At 46.5% G+C, this 22,461-nt stretch overlaps 1 protein-coding gene across 2 annotated transcripts; it reads right to left on the reverse strand.

Moving 5' to 3' along the window:
- Positions 1–5,274: 5,274 nt before the first annotated feature.
- On the reverse strand, positions 5,275–21,820 carry LOC143768329 (uncharacterized). Of its 2 annotated transcripts, XM_077257016.1 has the most exons (6): positions 21,741–21,789; positions 21,605–21,624; positions 20,951–21,001; positions 9,870–10,049; positions 8,469–8,607; positions 5,275–5,688 (listed from the first exon to the last, which is right to left on the reverse strand). In XM_077257016.1, coding segments are annotated over exons 1-6 (429 nt in total). In that variant the 5' UTR covers positions 21,743–21,789; the 3' UTR covers positions 5,275–5,651. The 2 variants fall into 2 exon arrangements, 1 of the variants encoding a protein (XP_077113131.1); XR_013213809.1 differs by lacking the exon at positions 21,605–21,624 and having other exon boundaries at positions 21,741–21,820.
- Positions 21,821–22,461: the final 641 nt, after the last annotated feature.

Raw genomic sequence — 22,461 nt, forward strand, 5'->3', positions numbered from 1 at the left:
CTGATAATTTGCCCACTGATGTTTTGTTGGGGACTGATTTGGGGAGGTTGGTTGCATACTTCGTGGATGACCCTCCTCCCCAATCTACTAATGAGGGTAAAGTTAACCCTGATGATGATGATGATGATGATGATGATGATGATGATGGGAAATCGCATGTGTTACCTGACCATGCTTTATCTTGTAGTGATGCATCTGTTAACCATTTTTTCCCTAGGATTGATGGTGAAAATGTTGTACCTGTGCCAACTGTATCTGATAATAATGTTTCTGTGAAAGTTGATGTGTCCATAGGTACAGGAGTGCTCAGCCACGTCGCTCTGCGGAGTGAGACGGCTGAGGAACCCCTAGCAGGGGCAAGTGTCGGTGCTACAAGAAATGGGGAGATACATGGGAACCGTGAGCAAGGTGATGCCATGCAATTGACCAGTGCCACCGAGGAAGGTAACTGGCCCATAAGTAGCAATGCTCCTGAGGTAATGGGGGAGGATGGGGAGGTAGAGCCCATAGCAGCGTCAGCTGATGGGTCTGTAGAAACCCCCGGGGAGACAGCCTACGTAGCTGCTGTCACCCGCAGTCAGAGTGCCCGGAACACAGATACCTGTCTGCCTTCCGGACCCTCCTCAGTCATCAGTGTGACTGAACCAGAGGTGGACCCAGTGCAGGTCCCAGAGGGCTCCCGTGGGCAAGGGACCCTGACATCGCTTTTGGCTTCCCCTAGCCAGGAGTTTCAGGCCGCTCTGCACACAGATGCGAGCCTAGAGAGTTTGAGACAACTCGCCGGGACGCGCTTCTCCGAGACTGATAAGGAGAAGGTGTTCTGGGAAGGAGGAAGGTTGTACCGGGAGACAGTACCCGGAGAATCACAAAAGGAGTGGTTGAGGGAAAGACAGCTGGTCGTCCCACAGCAATTCCGGGGTGAGTTGTTGCGGATTGCCCATGAGATCCCGCTAGCTGGACACTTGGGTATCAGCAAAACTAAGGCCCGGCTGTCTCAACACTTCTATTGGCCTAAGATGGGGACAGATGTGTCAAACTACTGCCGCTCCTGTGTCACCTGTCAAAGAGTGGGGAAGGCGGGGCCTGCTCTTAAGGCTCCCCTGATCCCTTTGCCAGTGATAGAGGAGCCTTTCCAGAGGATTGCGGTGGACATTGTGGGCCCGCTGGCCGTCACCAGCAGCTCTGGAAAGCAATATATTCTTACTGTGGTAGACTACGCTACCCGGTACCCAGAGGCAGTAGCTCTGTCGTCAATTAGGGCAGATAAGGTGGCGGATGCCCTGTTGGCCATCTTTTCACGTGTAGGATTTCCCAGGGAAATGCTTACTGATCGAGGGACCCAATTTATGTCTCACCTAATGGAGGCTCTCTGTAAGAAAATGCAGGTGAAGCACCTGGTATCGAGTGCATATCACCCACAGACCAATGGCTTGTGTGAACGCTTCAATGGTACCCTCAAACAGATGCTACGCATGCTGGTTGAGACACAAGGGCGCGACTGGGAGCGGTACCTCCCACACCTGCTATTCGCTTACCGAGAGGTTCCGCAGGCCTCGACGGGGTTCTCCCCCTTCGAGCTCCTGTACGGCAGGCGAGTCCGGGGACCCCTTGGGTTGGTAAGAGAATCCTGGGAAGAGGAGCCGAACCCTTCTGAAGTGTCCATAGTGGAGTATGTCATGCGCTTCCGTGACAAGATGCAGACCTTGACGCAGTTGGTGCATGACAACATGACGCAGGCTCAGGCTGATCAGAAGCACTGGTACGACCAGAACGCCCGGGAGCGGACCTACCATGTGGGTCAAAAGGTGTGGGTGCTGGTTCCTGTACCAACGGATAAGCTTCAGGCAGCCTGGGAGGGCCCATACGTCGTCCACCAACAGCTCAACCCGGTCACCTACGTGGTCACGCTTGACCACGCTTGGGGTAGGCGAAAGGCCTTTCACGTCAACATGATGAAGGCTCATCACGAACGTGAACCTTTCGTCCTACCGGTCTGCAGCTTACCCGAAGACGGGGAGGAAGACACCCTCCTGGACATGCTGGCCCAAGCCAAGGCCCGTGGGTCCATTGAGGACGTGGAGGTGAGCGCCTCGCTAGATGAACCACAGCGGTTGCAGTTGCAAACCACACTGGAACCCTTCCGGGTCGTGTTCTCCAACCGGCCTGGAAGGACTGAGGTAGCGGTCCATGAGGTGGACACCGGGAATCACGCCCCACTACGGCGAACACCCTATCGAATCTCTGACCAGGTGCAGCAGATTATGCGCCAGGAGATCGATGAGATGTTACAGCTGGGGGTGATTCGACGGTCAAAGAGCGCGTGGGCCTCACCTGTAGTTCTCGTGCCAAAGAAGGACCGGACCACCCGGTTCTGCGTGGACTACAGGGGGCTCAACGCCATTACAGCCTCTGACGCGCACCCAATGCCGCGCATCAAGGAGCTGCTTGAGAAGTTAGCTGGCGCAGAATACCTGACAATAATGGATCTGAGTCGCGGATACTGGCAGATTCCCCTGAGCCCCGAGGCGCAGGAGAAGTCCGCCTTTATCACACCCTTTGGACTGTACGAGTCCACGGTCATGCCCTTCGGCATGAAGAATGCCCCTGCCACTTTCCAGCGGATGGTCAATCTCCTGCTTCAGGGACTGGAGAAGTACGCTGTGGCGTACTTAGATGACATTGCCATCTTCAGTCCCTCCTGGGATGAACCCCTGCAGCATCTCGAGGAGGTGCTCGGGCGAATTCACCGAGCAGGACTGACCATCAAGCCGGGAAAGTGCCAGATGGGCATGAGGGAGGTTCACTACCTGGGGCACCGGGTAGGCGGAGGCACCCTGAAACCGGAGCCGGACAAAGTGGGCGTGATCGTGAACTGGCCCACTCCCAGGAACAAGAAACAGGTGATGTCCTTCCTGGGCACTGCAGGGTACTATAGGCGCTTCGTGCAGCACTATAGTAGCCTGGCAAAACCTTTGACGGACCTCACCAGGAAGAAGCTACCCCACATCGTCAACTGGACAGATGGCTGTGAGGGGGCCTTCCAGGCGTTGAAAACCGCACTGTGCAACGCCCCTGTGTTGAAAGCAGTCGACAGCAGTCGACCATTCTTGGTACAGACCGACGCCAGCGAGTTTGGCCTTGGTGCTGTGCTCAGCCAGGTGGACTCGGAGGACCAAGAGCACCCCGTGTTGTACCTGAGCCGGAAACTTTTGCCGAGGGAAGTGGCCTACTCCACCATTGAGAAGGAGTGCCTGGCCATAGTCTGGGCCCTGCAGCGCTTGCAGCCCTACTTGTACGGGCGCACCTTCACTGTGGTGACCGACCACGACCCTCTGCGCTGGCTAAGCACCATGTGTGGAACCAATGGCAGGTTGCTACGCTGGAGCCTTGCCCTTCAGCAATTTGACTTCACCATTAAACACAAAGCGGGCAAAGAGCATGGTAATGCAGATGGACTCTCCCGCCAGGGTGAACCCACGGAGGTGCGCATGGAGGCATACCGAGAGGTCCTGCCGCCGTAGCGCACGCCAAAAGGGGGAGGTGTCACGATATGGTATGAAATATCATAAGTTAGTTTTCTTGCTAGCATGCGGGGGCTAAACCCCCCCTCTCTCTGGTTCTCTTTCCTTCCCTGTGTTTCTATCTGTCTGTGTAGAAGAGCCTGCCTTGTGGGGGAGTTTTATGGACGGAAGGTATTTACGACGGTCATAGCTGCAAGGGAAATTTGTGTTAGCAGGAACTGTTAGAGAAACTTCTAGAATCATGAAAGTCTTTTGTTCCATTTTTGTAAGATATTACGCAAACCGTTTACGTTAAAAACACGAAAATAGATGTTCTTATTCTCTCTCGGTGGATCAATCAATAACTCTAATCACAGGCTTGTAGCTCCCTCTGGTGAAGAAGTAGGGATTGCTCTGTAAATAATAGGACATATTTGATCTCATAAGAAAGCTCATGTTAATACAAGCTGAATGCTGGGTGTGCTATGATTCTGATATGTACTGGAACGGAGTTATAAGCATTAGACCAATTTGTATTCAAAGTACTCAGACTGAAAGGTAGGAGGATCTGGAAAAGCCAGCCCTTTCTGTGATGTCACTAGCTGTAGGTCTTAAGTTTGTGGCCAGATCCCCAGCTCCTTCTTCTTGTCTTTTCCTGTGAGGCCTGAGCAGCACGACAAATGAGCTGGGATGTCTGGTTGCCTGCAATGCAATGATCTGAGAATATGTGAGTGTTATCTTTTCTTCATTTAATCCTTTTATTTTCATAATTACCTTGTACATATTTGCAATTGTCTCATTTGTAACATCTTTGTAAAATATTTTATAAACACTGCCTAAAAATCATTTATGGGGTATACTCTTTAATACTAGTTCGTTCTTCCTGCCCTAAACCGTACCCTGTCTCTGAAGGGAATTACGCTACTATTTTGGGGGTTAGCAGCCGAACCCGTTTAATCGGCGCTGGTGGCAGCTTACCGTGTGCCGGCTGTTGGGGGGTCACTGTAGCGACTGCGGCTTGATAATTATTGTTCCTGCCTGAGTGGGAGTAGTTATCGCGTTGCTGTAGTGCGCCCAATAGCCAGTACATAGCAGGCAGCCTTTCTGGCGACTAATTACCCCAGGTGCAGTACCTAATCTGACCTGAGAGTAAGGGGGGCGCCAGAGAGCTGCAAGTGTTAAGTGGAACTGTAAGCGGGATAGACACAAATCCCTGCAGTTCATGGTATATTGAAGAGCAGTGGGATACCTAAAATAAGCCCCTGCTGTAAACAAGAGGTCAATAGCCTCGTGTGTGTTCTTTTTTCATCACGTTGTGGCAGTGGAGGGATAACTAGGATAAGCCCCCCTGCACATGTGATAGCCGTCTGCTGGTCTAAAGTCACCCCAATCCGTGACATATTGTGGGCAGCGGCTAAGGGATCTTGACAGTCACGGTGTGAATCGTGACACCCCTCCACTATGCTGGAACATCTGGACGCTGCTTGTTTGACGCTGCAGCGTCAAACAAGCAGCGTTTACTGACCGTGGAAACATACCCTTATGGCCGCCTGCTTTGTGGTCGTCATGAGGACTCTATTACTGACTGAGGGGAACATCTGCAGACATCTGTTCCTGGCCAGGAGAAGTCATCATAGCGGTCTGGGTGGAATGGAGGAGATTTATAAGGAATTATTACCCGAGCACTGAGCATATGATGCTTCTCCCTGTCCCCGGTCCTGGTCCCCATCTCCCGTTCGCTGCGCTCTGCATCTTTCATACCAGTCTTATGTAATTACGAGAACAACAAAAATCCAAAGTTTATTATAACAGAGATCAGAAACGTTCCTTATACATAAACATCAACGCCTAAAACAGCGATACAATTGTGGAAATCTGTGAGAGGTGGTATCGAATCCGTAGACACCAGAGCTGCAGTTGAAATTTTGCAGGCTTCACAGCAGAAATCTCCCAGCATCCTTTGCTTGTTCAGGATTTGCACAGAGATGGTTCTGTAATTTGCATTTTATACATTGCTGTGTTTACATCATCACTGTATAGATATCTATCCTGTATTACAGGAGATCAGCTAAATTGGTGATCTGATAACAAGCTTGCTGACTGTTTCCAATAACAACAAGCAGAAATGTGCAAAAACAAAAATGAGGAAGGTTAGGCGTCATCTGCTGGATCAGCTCGTTTAGATTTCCTAAGAAAAGGAGAAAAGAAATAATTAGGAGGCACAATCAGTCAATTCATGTTTGTTTATAAAAAGACTAAGGCCAGGTTCACATTACGTTATCAGCAGCCCGTTCTACACATGCGTTAATGGGCTGCTGTTAACACAAGTGCCGATATGTCATCCCGCTAGTGAAGATTGAGCTGCAGCCCGCGTCCCAGGGTCCGTCACTCAATGACGGCACATCGTTAGCGCACGCCTATTGTGGGCGTGCGCTAGCGATGCGTCCGACATTGGACTAAATGGCGGCGTTAGCGGACTACGCTACACCGCATTATGCGGCGGTGTAACGTAGTCCGTCTAACGGACTCCAAAAACGCAATTTGAACCTGGCCTAAGGCTGCCGTCAGTATTTGGTCAGTATTTTACGTCAGTATTTGTAAGCCAAAACCAGGAGTGGGTGATAAATGCAGAAGTGGAGCATATGTTTCTATTATACTTTTCCTCTATTTGTTCCACTCCTGGTTTTGGCTACAAATACTGATGTAAAATACTGACCAAATACTGACCGTGTGACACCGGCCTAAGGGGTAACATTTCTACTTGTGGTGATCGCCAAGTCAGTGTAAGGAGACTTATTGGCCCGCAGTGCTCCTCGGGGAATATTAACATGCAAGTATCCATTTCAGAGTGAAAGAGAACACCACTCTGCCAACCTTAGAGGGCAGGGCTGTAGTGCCAACCTTAGAGGGCAGGGCTGTAGTGCCACTTACTGGAGCAAGCAATCCTAAAATCCAACATTAACCCTTTAAGGGCCCTGCCGTCTTCTGCTCTGAAGAGGCTCTTTGCATATTTATAAAAAGTAACACATTTTGTTTGCTTCACAATTTTACACATTGATACATTGTTGGTAATGTAGCAAAGCTCAGAACCTTCTGTAATATCTCCTTTTTGTCTGTTGATTTCCGTGTTACACCAACTTTTCTTACCAAGACTCGTTTCCCTCAGTCTTTGTCGCCGGTTACTTGTTATTCCTCCTTTTCTCACAGGTGGAGAACATACAACAGACTTTCATTCCATGTATGTGGTTGTTGTTGGTGGTTCAATATTGAATATGCACAGTCTGGATTTGCATGGGATACTTATCTAGGCCCATATAGTACTATCTGGATATTGTATGATGATATTATATGTAATATTTGTTATATGGTGCTATGTGAGCACGATCTATCAGAGATCTATGTGGCACATTATTGTGTGTTATCTACATGCTGTATGACATGATCTGGGCGCTGTGCAGAATCACCTGGCAATGTATATGACCAGAATATAGGAGCTGTGTGATCTATACACTTAGGAACTGTATAACACTTTATCCATGCACTTTATCCTATGGTACGCGTAGGGCGTGCATCCTACAATAAGCATGGGGCATGCATCCTACAGTACGCGTAGGGCGTGCATCCTATGGTATGTGCAGGATGTGCATCCAATGGTAGCCACAGGACGTGCATCCTTCAGTATGCCCGGGAGGTGCATCCTACAGTACACACGGGACGAACATCCCACAGTACGCCCGGGACTTGCATCCTACAGTACAGTACGCATGGGATGTGCATCCTACAGTACAGTACGCATGGGATGTGCATCCTACAGTATGCCCGCCCGGTACCTGAATTCTACAGTACGCTCAGGACGTGCATCCTACAGTACGCTCGGGACTTGCATCCTACAGTACAGTACGCATGGGATGTGCATCCTACAGTACAGTACGCATGGGATGTGCATCCTACAGTACGCCCACCCGGTACCTTAATTCTACAGTACGCTCAGGACGTGCATCCTACAGTACAGTACGCTCGGGACATGCATCCTACAGTACAGTACACATGGCAGGTGTATCCTGCAATACACCCGGAACGTACATGCTACAGTACAGTACACATGGCACGTACATCCTACAGTACAAATGGGACGTGCATCCTACAGTTCACCCAGAACATGCATTCTACAGTACAGTACACATGTGATGTGCATCCTAGAGTACACCCGGAACGTGCATGCTACAGTACAGTTCGCATGGGATGTGCATCCTACAATACACATGGGACGTGCATCCTACAGTACACATGGGATGTGCATCCTACAGTTCACCCAGAACATGCATGCTACAGTACAGTACACATGGGATGTGCATCCTATAGTACACCCTGAACATGCATGCTACAGTACAGTACACATGGGATGTGCATCCTACAGTACACATGGGACGTGCATCTTACAGTACACATGGGATGTGCATCCTACAGAACAGTACACATGGGACGTGCATCCTACTGAACACATGGGATGTGCATCCTACAGTTCACCCAGAACATGCATGCTACAGTACAGTACACATGGGATGTGCATCCTACAGTACGCCCATTACATGAATCCTACAGTACATGTGGGACGTGCATCCTATAATATGTGCATCCTGTCCCATATACTATACCCTGTTTAAGTAGTTTGGATGAAACCCATAGAATCACTGGATCTTAATTTTCTTTTGTCCCACAAATGAATAAAAAATGGGATGTTTGATAATTATGGAGGCTGGAGAACTGAACTTTGGACAAATCCGCCCTGCTTCGCCCAGTGCACCACTGAACGTGTTCCCATGTGACCAAGACTCTTCTGAAATGAGTTGATGAATCTCTACTGTAGCGACATTTATTAGGACAATGGGTTGTATTCTGACGACCATTGTAAAACTCAGGTCAATGCGAATTTAATTAGCTGTAATAATGAATTGTTGTAACATTTACCTATTATAACAGAAGTAGCAGATTTTAATGTAGGAACCCAAATTATCCAGTGCAGCTAATCCAGTTTCGACACAAGAGAAAAAGAAAATTACTTTGTCGCAGGATAAAATATCTTCTATCCGAGAAAGATAGTAAGAAACTGCAAAAACACAGAAAAGGCTATAATGTAGTCAGAGTCTATAATACATTTTTGCATTCAGTAAATATTCTGATAACACAACATTTATAATAGAGAATGAACCTACAATATTCCACTTAGAGGGAATCTGTCAGCAGCATTTCATCCCCCATCTGTTTATATGTGCATGTCGACAAAGACAAGTCCAGAAATACCTGTACATGTGCAATCCATTCCTCTGTTATATCAGCACTTAAATTGATATATAAGTGAGACTGAAGGGCTGTGGTAAATCTGAATCCTCTGTCACTCCAGCTCTATTCTCAACCCAGCACCGGCTCCTCCTTCTTGACTGACAGCCTCTATGCTATGTGACTTCAGGCAAAGGAACCTTCAGTCAAAGTAGGAAGAGGTGATGCTGGAAGAGCTGGAGTGACGGAGGCTTAAGATCTACCAGAGTGCTTTAGCCCCATTTGCATATCATTCAAACGCTAATTTCTATGGAGGAATGGACCGGATTGCTGAACTTATCTTTGAAGATCTGCATGTGTAGAATTAATTTGAGGATGAAATCCTAGTATAGTGTAAAGCTCCTTGAAACGTGGCAATTAAAAAAAAAATTATCAACCTTTGACATTTTCCTGTCAATCCCGACCAGCTCACCTATTCTTTAGAAAGGTCTTTAGTTCCCTGGAGGGAAAGGGTGAGTTGAAGCTCGTCACACAAACTCATCATAATTTATTTCACAAAAGTGGCCAAAAAAAAAGTCCCTGGATGGAGTGACATTGCTGGGGAAAGTGCACGGTTCTTAGTGAATTTGGCGTCTCTTGCTCCAGTGCGCAGTTTATTAAGAATGACATAGACAATACCTCTATTGATGGATCAGGGGCCGCAGTCTGGGGACAATTGTAACTGGATGAGCCACAATATAATCTAAATCAGCGCTTGGTGGGACATATTCATAACAGTGATGTGATCTACAAGCCCAATCTGAAAATATTTAAAGCTCCGCCCATATAGTTAAGCCCCACCCCATTAATTCGACACTGAAGGCTCCACCCCCTATAGCTGAGCCCCACCCCCATTCATGCACTGTAAGCCTCCCAGGGCTATAGACCGACTAGCGGACTGGGCTAGGATGAGCTTTCACAGCCTTATCCTTCTGCAAATGTAATTGTGATGGGCCCCATCCTCCCCGGGCCCCAGTGTACGTTCTCTTCATAAGGTATATACCCGCTCCTGAGCTATAACATTGCTGTGCAGTACTAGCGGATAGGACGAACCTGTGCAGACCATGCATGTAGAACTCACTAAGAAGCAGAGTGCAAACCACTTTATCAGAGCTGAATTCTTTTTCGCTTGTATGTAAAATATCACGGACTGGAGCAGCAGACACGCCGACTGAACGATTAAAAGATTCGGTAGATGAGGGAGATTCGGACAATTGTGTAAATTCACAAATCCTGCAAAAAAGAAGTTGCTGTTAGAGAGTGTCTGTCAGACTTACTGAGAGTGCGCTTCAGTCTTTCAGTCATAGAGGTGTGTTCACAGCGAGGAGCGGCTGTAAGCATGACCTGGCATATTGACTGACAGCTTGTTCTGTACAGATGTGCTGCAGAGTGAGCTGTCAATTAAAGTGCCAGGTGCGTGGTTACAGCGGCTCCTCGATGTGTACTGACTGGTGACTGAAGCCGCTTCGTGCACATCTCTATGACTGAAAGCGGCCGGCTCCTGGGAAGAATATATGTAATTTTCTCCCATTAGAGATACTTTCAGTAGTATTAGCACACAGTTAACTTGTAGATGAACTCTATATCTGCAGGCATTTTTGCCGCAGCTTCTTTCTTGCCAAGAAATCAGGTTTTGCTACAAAAATAAAAGGCAGCAAAATACACAAGTATCATTATTTGCAGCATTTTGCTGAAGAAAAGTCATGGAAAGCAACTCAGCTTTATTAGCATGCACAAAGAGACACAAGTTAGCCCAAAAAACACACCAAAAAAACGCACCAAAACCTCAACGAAAAACGCACCAAAAAAGCGCCAAAACAGCAACAAGCCCGAAGTTTAGTAATGAACAGATAATAAATAAAAGGTACATAAAGTGTTAAATAAAGACACACACACAATCTGCGTGAAACGCAATATCTGTTTATTTTTCAAAACATTAAAGAAAAAAATTGCGTGGGCTCCCACGTAATTTTCATAACCAGCAGAGGGAAAGCCGACTGCTGAGGGCTGATGTTAATATTCTGGGAAGGAGCCAATAGCCATAAAGGTTCCCAGGCTATTAATATCAGCTCACAGATGTTAGCTTAGCCTTTACTGGCTGTTTTACAGGGGAACCCCAGAAAAAATTGACATGGGGTCCCCCTATGAAATCAAAACAGCAAAGGCTAGGCAGACAGCTGCAGGCTGATATTAATAGCCTGGGAAGGGACCATGGATATTTTCACCCCCCCAGGCTAAAAACATCAGCTCTTAGCCCCTCCAGAAATGGCACATCTTATAGATGCACCAATTCTGGCACTTAGCCTCGCTCTTCCCACTGGCCCTGTAGCGGTGACAAGTGGGGTAATATTTGTGGGATTGATGTCACCTTTATATTGTCCTGTGACATCAAGCCCACGGGTTAGTAATGGAGAGGTGTTAATAAGACACCTATCCATTACTAATCATATAGTTATATGGTCAAAATAGACACAGCCAGAATAAAATCCTTTATTAATCTTAATTAACCATGCTTACTGCATCGCCTAATCCCCGACTCCCTTGATCTCCTGCAACAACAATAAAATAATAAGCCAACATATAATACTCCCTGTCTGCTGTAGTCCATTTACTGACTGTCCCACGACTATCTCATGTGTAGAATAGTCACATCAGGAGATGTTACTGCTCTACCCAGGCTCTGGTGATACACTGACAGGAGCTAATATCTCCCGCAGTGTATCACAGAGCTGCAGTGAGAGTTCACCGGAGTTCATCACTCCGGTGCTCTCACTTTATGTCAGTATCGCTGTGTGAGTATTTTCCCAAGCAACGGTGCCATAAGTGACAGCACCATAGCCAATCAGCTGATACACTGCGGGGGCGATTAGCTCCTGTCAGTGTATCGCTGGTCGGGTAGAGCCGTCACATCTCCTGATGTGACTGTTCTACACATGAGATCGCCATGGGACAATCTGGATTAGCTTGGACTACGGCGGACTGGGAGTATATGTTGGTTTATTATTTTATGTTATTTCTAGGAGACGAGGGCGTTGGGGATTTGGTGTGTGGTAAGTATAATGTGTTTTTATTTCTATGTGAATTATGTATGTATGTATTATGTGAATAATGAATTTGTATGTAATTTTATGTTATTTTTTTAACGGTGAGCGCAGGTGCAGGCGCCGGCAGATGATACTACTCTCCCATCAGCAGCAACTGTTGTCACTGTTATCAGTAACACCAGAGATAGCCCGATGGGAGCAGTAGTCTCATCGACCCAGGTGCCAGCAGATGATACTACTCTCCCATTAGCGGCACGTGCTGTCACTGTTATCAGTGACACCAGAGATAGCCCGATGGGAGCAGTAGTCTCATTGAGCCAAGCCTGCTTCACCGCTGCGGGTCACAGTCAGCTGCGGAATCACGCTGACATATGCCAGCATGATCCCGCAGCGCTGTGACCGACAGTACCTGCGGTAGCGTTACTGCACACACAGACATCCGCACACACAAGCAGACATCCACACTTTTCCCATGGATTTCCGCAGTTTTCAGACCCTCAAAAGACCTCTGGGGGGGTCACGGCCAAAATGCTCGAGTTTCCTATAGATTTACATTGGGTTCGTTGCTCAGGTCGAGGACCCGAGTATTCCAATTTGCTAAACCCGAGCAATGAGCACCCGAGCATTTTTGTTCTCGCTCATCACTAGTGAGGATAATAAGTATTTGATACACTGCCGATTTTGCAAGTTTTCCCACCTACAAAGAATGGAGAGATTTGTAATTTTTATCATAGATACACTTCACCTGTGAGACACAGAATCTAAAAATAAAATCCAGAAAATCACATTGTAGGATTTTTACATAATTAAATTGCATGAAATAAGTATTTGATCACCGACCAAACAGCAATAATTCTGCCTCTCACAGACCTGTTCGTTTTTCTGTAAGAAGCCTCCTACTCTACACTCATTACCTGTATTAGTTGCACCTGTTTAACCTTGTTATGTTACCTGTATAAAAGACACCTGTCCACACACTCAGTCACACTCCAACCTCTCCACCATGGCCAAGACCAAAGAGCTGTCTAAGGACACCAGGGACAAAATTGTAGACCTGCACAAGGCTGGGATGAACTACAGGACAATAGGCAAGCAGCTTGGTGAGAAGACAACAACTGTTGCATTGACACAATTATTAGAAAATGATAGAAACACAAGACTGGTGTTATGGACCTGGTGGTTAAGAGCACCCGGAATGACCTGATGAGTAAACTCAAAAACGGAACTAGCTCTGGGGAAGTGGGAACTCTGCTGACCGCAAACCCTACTCCTATCACACACACTAGAAATAGCCGTGGAGCGTACCTAACTCTCCCTAGACGCCTCTTCACAGCCTAAGAGCTAACTACCCCTAAAGATAGAAATAGAAGCCTTACCTTGCCTCAGAGAAATTCCCCAAAGGTAAAGGCAGCCCCCCACATATATTGACTGTGAGTTAAGAGGAAAGTCACAAACGCAGGAATGAAACACATTTAGCAAAGGAGGCCAGATTTCACTAAATAGTCAGAGGATAGAATAGGGAACTATGCGGTCAGCACAAAAAACTACAAAAAAACCACGCAGAGTATGCAAAAAGTTCCCCACACCGACTCACGGTGAGGAGGTGCCACTCTGCACCCCCAGAGCTTCCAGCTAGCAAGGAAATATCATGATAGCAGGCTGGACTAGAAATTAGCAGTACTAAGAAATATTTTCAGGAAGCAGTAACAACAATTGAACAAGCAAGGGCTTAGCTTCTGCTGGAGTAGACAGGTCCTCAGAGAAGTCCAAGAGAGATCTGAACCAATACTGAGACATTGACAGCTGGCATGAAGTAACAATCTAAGTGGAGTTAAATAGGGAAGCCAACATAGCAATAAACGAGGGCAGCTGATAAAGCCAACCTCAGTGACCAGCAGTTCCGCTCGAAGCCACCAGAGGGAGTCCAAGAGCAGAACTAACCAAAGTACCATTCATGACCACAGGAGGGAGTCCGAGAACGGAATTCACAACAGTACCCCCCCTTGAGGAGGGGTCACCGAACCCTCACCAGGGCCCCCAGGCCGATCACGACGAGCCAAATGAAAGACACGAACCAAATCGGCAGCATGGACATCGGAGGCAACAACCCAGGAATTATCCTCCTGACCATAGCCCTTCCACTTAACCAGGTACTGAAGCTTCCGTCTCGAAACACGAGAATCCAAAATTTTCTCCACCACATACTCCAACTCCCCCTCAACCAACACCGGAGCCGGAGGATCAACGGAGGGAACCATAGGCGCCACATACCTCCGCAACAACGACCTATGGAACACATTATGGATGGCAAAAGAAGCTGGAAGGACCAAACGAAATGACACAGGGTTGAGAATTTCAGAAATCTTATAAGGACCAATGAAACGAGGCTTAAACTTAGGAGAAGAAACCTTCATAGGAACATAACGAGAAGACAACCAAACCAAATCCCCAACACGAAGTCGGGGACCAACACAACGACGGCGGTTAGCGAAACGTTAAGCCTTCTCCTGGGACAACGTCAGATTGTCCACTACGTGAGTCCAAATTTGCTGAAACCTGTCCACCACAGAATCCACACCAGGGCAGTCAGAAGGCTCAACCTGCCCCGAAGAAAAACGAGGATGAAAACCAGAATTGCAAAAAAAAGGCGAAACCAAAGTAGCAGAACTAGCCCGATTATTAAGGGCGAACTCAGCCAATGGCAAGAAGGTCACCCAATCATCCTGATCAGCAGAAACAAAGCATCTCAGATAGGTTTCCAAAGTCTGGTTGGTTCGTTCGGTTTGGCCATTTGTTTGAGGATGGAAAGCCGAAGAAAAAGACAAATCAATGCCCATCTTAGCACAAAAAGACCGCCAAAACCTAGAGACACACTGGGAACCTCTGTCCGACACAATGTTCTCTGGAATGCCATGCAAACGAACCACATGTTGAAAAAATAATGGCACCAAATCAGAGGAGGAAGGTAATTTAGGCAAGGGTACCAAATGGACCATCTTAGAAAAGCGATCACAATCCACCCAGATGACAGACATCCTTTGAGAGACAGGAAGATCTGAAATAAAATCCATTGAAACATGCGTCCAAGGCCTTTTCGGGACTGGCAAGGGCAAAAGCAACCCACTGGCACGAGAACAGCAGGGCTTAGCCCGAGCACAAGTCCCACAGGACTGCACAAAAGAACGCACATCCCGTGACAAGGAAGGCCACCAAAAGGACCTAGCCACCAAATCTCTGGTACCAAAAATCCCAGGATGACCGGCCAACACCGAGCAATGAACCTCAGAAATAACTCTGCTAGTCCACCTATCAGGGACAAACAGTTTCTCCGCTGGACAACGGTCAGGTCTATCAGCCTGAAACTCCTGCAGCACCTGCCGCAAATCAGGGGAGATGGCAGACAGAATTACCCCCTCTTTGAGAATACCAACCGGCTCTGGGACTCCCGGAGAATCAGGCACAAAACTCCTCGAAAGGGCATCCGCCTTCACATTCTTAGAACCTGGAAGGTATGAGACCACAAAATCGAAACGGGAGAAAAACAGCGACCATCGAGCCTGTCTAGGATTCAACCGCTTGGCAGACTCGAGATAAGTCAGATTTTTATGATCCGTCAAGACCACCACGCGGTGCTTGGCTCCCTCAAGCCAATGTCGCCACTCCTCGAATGCCCACTTCATAGCCAGCAGCTCCCGATTGCCAACATCATAATTACGCTCAGCAGGCAAAAACTTTATAGAAAAGAAGGCACATGGCTTCATCACAGAGCCATCAGAACTTTGAGACAAAACAGCCCCTGCTCCAATCTCAGAAGCATCAACCTCGACCTGAAAAGGGAGCGAAACATCTGGCTGACGCAACACAGGGGCCGAAGAAAAACGACGTTTCAGCTCATGAAAAGCCTCAACGGCCGCAGAGGACCAATTCACCACATCAGCACCTTTCTTTGTCACATCAGTCAAAGGTTTAACCACACTAGAAAAATTAGCGATGAAGCGACGGTAAAAATTAGCAAAGCCCAGGAATTTCTGGAGGCTCTTTACAGATGTAGGTTGAGTCCAATCATAAATGGCTTGAACTTTAACAGGATCCATCTCGATAGTAGAAGGGGAAAAAATGAAGCCCAAAAAGGAAACCTTCTGAACTCCGAAGAAACATTTAGACCCCTTCACAAACAAGGAATTAGCACGAAGGACCTGGAATACCATTCTGACCTGTTTCACATGAGACTCCCAATCATCCGAAAAGACCAAAATATCATCCAAATATACAATCATGAACCTATCCAGATACTTTCGGAAGATGTCATGCATAAAGGACTGAAACACAGATGGAGCATTTGAAAGCCCGAATGGCATTACCAGGTACTCAAAATGGCCCTTGGGCGTATTAAATGCTGTTTTCCATTCATCGCCCTGTTTAATACGCACAAGGTTATACGCCCCTCGAAGATCTATCTTGGTGAACCAACTAGCCCCCTTAATCCAAGCAAACAAATCAGACAGCAGAGGCAAAGGGTACTGAAATTTGACCGTGATTTTATTGAGAAGGCGGTAATCTATACAGGGTCTCAGAGAACCATCCTTCTTGGCCACAAAAAAGAACCCTGCTCCCAACGGTGATGAAGACGGGCGAATATGCCCTTTCTCCAAATAACTCCGCATAGCGGCGTGCTGTGGCACAGATAAATTGAAAAGTCGGCCCTTAGAAAACTTACTACCAGGAATCAAATTTATAGCACAATCACAATCCCTATTAGGGGGTAGGACACTTGATTTGGGCTCATCAAATACATCCTGGTAATCCAACAGAAACTCAGGGACTTCAGAAGGAGTGGAAGAAGAAATTGACACCAACGGAACATCGCCATGTACCCCTTGACAACTCCAACTAGACACAGACATTGATTTCCAATCCAATACTGGATTATGAACCTGTAGCCATGGCAAACCCAACACGACCACATCATGCAAATTATGCAACACCAAAAAGCGAATATCTTCCTGATGTGCAGGAGCCATGCACATGGTCAACTGAGTCCAGTACTGAGGTTTATTCTTGGCCAACGGCGTGGCATCAATTCCTCTCAATGGAATAGGATACTGCAAAGGCTCCAAGAAAAATCCACAGCGCCTGGCAAACTCCAAGTCCATCAAATTCAGGGCAGCGCCTGAATCCCCAAACGCCATAACCGAGTAGGATGACAAAGAGCAAATCAGAGTAACAGACAAAAGAAATTTAGGCTGTACAGTACCAATGGTGGCAGACCTAGCGAACCGCTTAGTGCGCTTAGGACAATCAGAGATAGCATGAGTGGGGTCACCACAGTAAAAACACAGCCCATTCTGACGTCTGTGTTCCTGCCGTTCAGTTCTGGTCAAAGTTCTATCACATTGCATAAGCTCAGGCCTCTGCTCAGAGGACACTGCCAAATGGTGCACAAGCTTGAATGGCCAAGGACATTGATTCATTCAGACCAGCAGGCGTGGGGAACCCCACCATAACATCCTTAAGGGCTTCAGAAAGACCCTTTCTAAAAATTGCTGCCAGGGCACACTCATTCCATTGAGTAAGCACAGACCACTTTCTAAACTTCTGACAATATACCTCCGCTTCATCCTGACCCTGACACAAACCTAGCAAGATTTTCTCTGCCTGATCCACTGAATTCGGTTCGTCATAAAGCAATCCAAGCGCCAGAAAAAACGCATCTACATTAAGCAATGCAGGATCTCCTGGCGCAAGGGAGAATGCCCAGTCTTGAGGGTCACCACGCAACAAAGAAATAATATTTTTTACTTGCTGAATGGGGTCACCAGAGGAGCGGGGTTTCAAAGCAAGAAACAGTTTACAATTATTTTTGAAATTCAGAAACTTAGATCTATCCCCAGAAAACAAATCAGGAATTGGAATTCTTGGCTCTAACATCAGATTCTGAACTACATAATCTTGAATGCTTTGTACCCTTGCAGTGAGTTGATCCATACAAGAGGACAGACCTTGAATATCCATATCTACACCTGAGTCCTGAACCACCCAGAGGTTAAGGGGAAAAGAGAGACAAAACACACTGCAAAGAAAAAAAAATGGGTTCAGAACTTCTCTTATCCCTCTTTTGAGATGCATTAACACTTTGGGCCAACTGTACTGTTATGGACCTGGTGGTTAAGAGTACCCGGAATGACCTGATGAGTAAACTCAAAAACGGAACTAGCTCTGGGGAAGTGGGAACTCTGCTGACCGCAAACCCTACTCCTATCACACACACTAGAAATAGCCGTGGAGCGTATCTAACTCTCCCTAGACGCCTCTTCACAGCCTAAGAGCTAACTACCCCTAAAGATAGAAATAGAAGCCTTACCTTGCCTCAGAGAAATTCCCCAAAGGTAAAGGCAGCCCCCCACATATATTGACTGTGAGTTAAGAGGAAAGTCACAAACGCAGGAATGAAACAGATTTAGCAAAGGAGGCCAGATTTCACTAAATAGTCAGACGATAGAAAAGGGAACAATGCGGTCAGCACAAAAAACTACAAAAAAACCACGCAGAGTATGCAAAAAGTTCCCCACACCGACTCACGGTGAGGAGGTGCCACTCTGCACCACCAGAGCTTCCAGCTAGCAAGGAAATATCATGATAGCAGGCTGGACTAGAAATTAGCAGTACTAAGAAATATTTTCAGGAAGCAGTAACAACAATTGAACTAGCAGGGACTTAGCTTCTGCTGGAGTAGACAGGTCCTCAGAGAAGTCCAAGAGAGATCTGAACCAATACTGAGACATTGACAGCTGGCATGAAGTAACGATCTAAGTGGAGTTAAATAGGGAAGCCAGCATAGCAATAAACGAGGGCAGCTGATAAAGCCAACCTCAGTGACCAGCAGTTCCGCTCGAAGCCACCAGAGGCAGTCCAAGAGCAGAACTAACCAAAGTACCATTCATGACCACAGGAGGGAGTCTGAGAACGGAATTCACAACAGACTGGCATCAGTCATCTGGGGCTCCATGGAAGATCTCGCCTCATGGGGTAAGAATGATTCAGGGAAAGGTCAGGAATCAGCCTAGAACTACATGGGAGAACCTGGTCAATGACCTAAAAAGAGCTGGGACCACAGTCTCAACCAAGACCATTGGTAACACACTACAAATGTCATGGATTAATGTCCTGCAAGGCACACAAGGTCCCCCTGCTCACGACAGCATATGTCCAGGCCCGTCTGAAGCTCGCCAATGAACATCTGGATGATCCAGAGGAGTCATGTGGTCAGATGAGACCAAAATAGAACTTAGTGATATCAAATCCACTTGCCGTGTTTGGGGGAAAAACAAGGATGAGTACAACCCCGAGAATACCATCATAACTGTGAAGCATGGTGGGGGAAACATCATACAATTCTGCAAAAGGGGACAGGACAACTGCACCTTATTGAAGGGAGGATGGATGGGGTCATGTGTTGTGAGATTTTGGACAACAACCTACTTCCCTCAGTAAGAGCATTGAAGATGGGTCGTGGCCGGGTCTTCCAGCATGACAATGACCCGAAACACACAGCCAGGACAACTAAGGAGTGGATCTGTAAGAAGCATTTCAAGGTCCTGGAGTGGCCTAGCCTGTCTCCAGACTGGAACCCAACAGAAAATCTTTGGAGGGAGCTGAAACTCAGTGTTGCCCAGAGACAGCTCTGGAACCTGAAAGGTTTGGAAAACATTTGTGTAGCGCTGCTGCTGGGGCCCATGCATGGTGTCCTCTTCTCCCTCCATGCAGGGACACAGGCTTACTCACCGCATCATCCCTTGACGTGGTCCCCGGCGTGCTCCTGCTTTCTGATTCATGTGTGCATGCTGCAGTCCCGGCATCCTAGTGCGCACATGCACGCTCTCCCCTGTTATTATACCATAAACTAATATACTAATATACTAAATGCTCTCGGCTTGTAACTGAGAGGCTTTTAGTATATTCAGTACACCTTCAAGATGGCTCCCAGCCAATTGCTGGGAGTCATCGTATATGGAAGACTCCCTCTCCCCTACAGAGTTGCCAAGCAACGAGTACAATCATTAGTGAGTTGTGAGGTCCCCTAGTTCCGGAGCGGCAATGGCCCTGAATGTTATCCCCTGGTCCTAGTGTGGCCAGTCCTGTATCCATAGTCCCCTGGTCCTAGTGTGGCCAGTCCTGTATCCGTAGTCCCCTGGTCCTAGTGTGGCCAGTCCTGTATCCATAGACCACAGGTCCCGGAGTGGCCAGTCCTGCATCATTAGTCCTCTGGTCCTGGAGTGGCCAGTGCCTGAACATTATTCCCCAGTCTGTGTGTGGCCAGTCCCTGTTGCAGTAACTAAGACTGATGTGTCTGAACTAAGCCCTACATCAGTGTCAGCGTACCTGGTCGCTGTGGTCTGCAGCTGCAGTATCGAGCTTTGCCCAGGACTGGTACCTGGCTTCTACCTGCAGCCCAGCCTGTCTGCACCATGAGGAGCTCCAGTGAACACCATGTAGCCTCTTAGCTACGCCCCTTCTTGGGCAGGCTCGCCCTGTGGCACAGTGGGTCCACAAATCCACATGAGCTTTTAAGCGTAACAATCTGTATGTAGGAGGGGGCCAAAATCCCTGCTGCAGTGTCTGCAAACCTGATCAGGAACGACAGGAAACATCTGACCTCTGTAACTGCAAACAAAGGTTTCTGGACCAAATATTAAGTTTTGTTTATCTATTGTATTAAATACTTATTTCATGCAATAAAATGCAAATTAATCATGTAAAAATCCTACAATGTGGTTTTCCGGATTTAATTTTTAGATTCTGTCTCTCACAGGTGAAAGTGTACCTACGATAAAAATTGCAGACCTCTCCATTCTGTGTAGGGGGAAAACTTGAAAAATCAGCTGAGAATCAAATACTTATTTTTCCCAATGTAGCTGAGTATTTAATGGCTGCAATTTCTTTACAAAAGCTAAATCAAGAGGGACAACGATTATATGTTTTTGGTGGGGTGAGAGCGGGAACAGTATTTTCTGCTCATATTTTGTAATTCCAATGTTTCAGAAAAAATCATTTTGAGGAGCTTGAAGCTTATCAATAAAAAAGATTTCTTACCTATGACTATCCCTGCAGAGCTCTCTAATATCCAAAAACCTGCAAAAAATACTGCAAATACAAAAGTTACAATGAAATAGAAGAATGTGCCGTACAAAAACTTGAATACATTAACTATTCGTAGTTCACACTGTGTACATACATTACATTACTTATCCTATACTCAGTTACACCCTGTATTATACCCCAGACCTGCACTCACTATTCTGCTGGTGCAGTCACTTTGTACATACATTACATTACATTACTGATCCTGAGTTACATCCTGTATTATACTGCAGAGCTGCACTCCCTATTCTGCTGGTGCAGTCACTGTGTACATACATTACATTACAGATCCTGAGTTACCTCCTGTATTATACCCCAGAGCTGTGCTCACTATTCTGCTGGTGCAGTCACTGTGTACATACATTACATTAGTGACCCTGAGTTACATCCTGTATTATACCCCAGAGCTGCACTCACTATTCTGCTGGTGCAGTCACTGTGTACATACATTACATTACTGATCCTGAGTTACATCCTGTATTATACCCCAGAGCTGCACTCACTATTCTGCTGGTGCAGTCACAGTTAGAACTTGATGTACTGCAGATATATAATGTAATCATTTGCAGAGCTATTACATTTTTAGTAATTTGCTTTTCCACTCACTTAAAGTCTGCACTGATATCCTGTGAAATAGATGAAAAGAGAAATGAGTGAAACTAATGATTTTTATATCTTTCTAATAACTTTCCCCCATAATTTGCTGCATTTTGTATCTTTTCATGTAATTTTATATACTTACATTTTCAGGATGAAATAAGAGATACAAATTTTCCAGACACTTTACAAAGTGAATCTCGCACAAAATCAAGTCACCAGTATTTATAGATCCGTTCAAGTGAACACCCAGCTCATAAAGAGATGGGGCCAAGAAGACAAAGATCACAGCAGTATATTCTTTCTCTTTGTAAAATGCAGCATTTTTTTCTGTAATCTATGGAAACTGTGATTCTTACCCTTCCCATACTGATAGTTCTGCTTCACATCTCTCGTCTTACTTTCTACACTGTTAATAAGTTGTGTAACATTAAGAACCTTCAGATGTGTAAGAAAGACCTAAGTAGTCAGGGAAGCGTCTGCTATTGAAGATTCTAAATACTAAATATTTTTTCAAAAAAAGATACTGGTTATTCATGAGGTACTGGTGATATTCACACAAAAATACATCCAGTGATACTGGTTTTACATCCAATGATACTGGTTACACGCCCATATGGTGCTGGTGATGCTTCACATCATGCTTGACACTTGTGTTCTGCATATATTGCATGAAAAGTCTTGTGTATTTTATGCTAAATGTATCTATAGGCCCTATTCACTAGACAGAAGTTTTCATCTTGCCTTTTTTGGTCTGCTGTAGGGATGAATGAACCCGTGGAAGTTTAGGTTCTGGTACCCGATCCGAACTTTAGTCTCTCTCTCCAGCTTCTTTAGATATGAACTTTCGTGGCTTCCCCTCCTTG

Source organism: Ranitomeya variabilis, chromosome 4 (genome assembly GCF_051348905.1).
Source record: "Ranitomeya variabilis isolate aRanVar5 chromosome 4, aRanVar5.hap1, whole genome shotgun sequence".
Lineage (NCBI taxonomy): Eukaryota > Metazoa > Chordata > Amphibia > Anura > Dendrobatidae > Ranitomeya > Ranitomeya variabilis.

Coding starts and splice junctions, on each gene's coding strand:
- LOC143768329 (XM_077257016.1), bottom strand. Junction 21,002..21,604: donor GATATCAGTGCAGACTTTAA/GTGAGTGGAAAA, acceptor TTGTATTTGCAG/TATTTTTTGCAGGTTTTTGG. Junction 8,608..9,869: donor TACATGCATGGTCTGCACAG/GTTCGTCCTATC, acceptor GTGTTTTTGCAG/TTTCTTACTATCTTTCTCGG.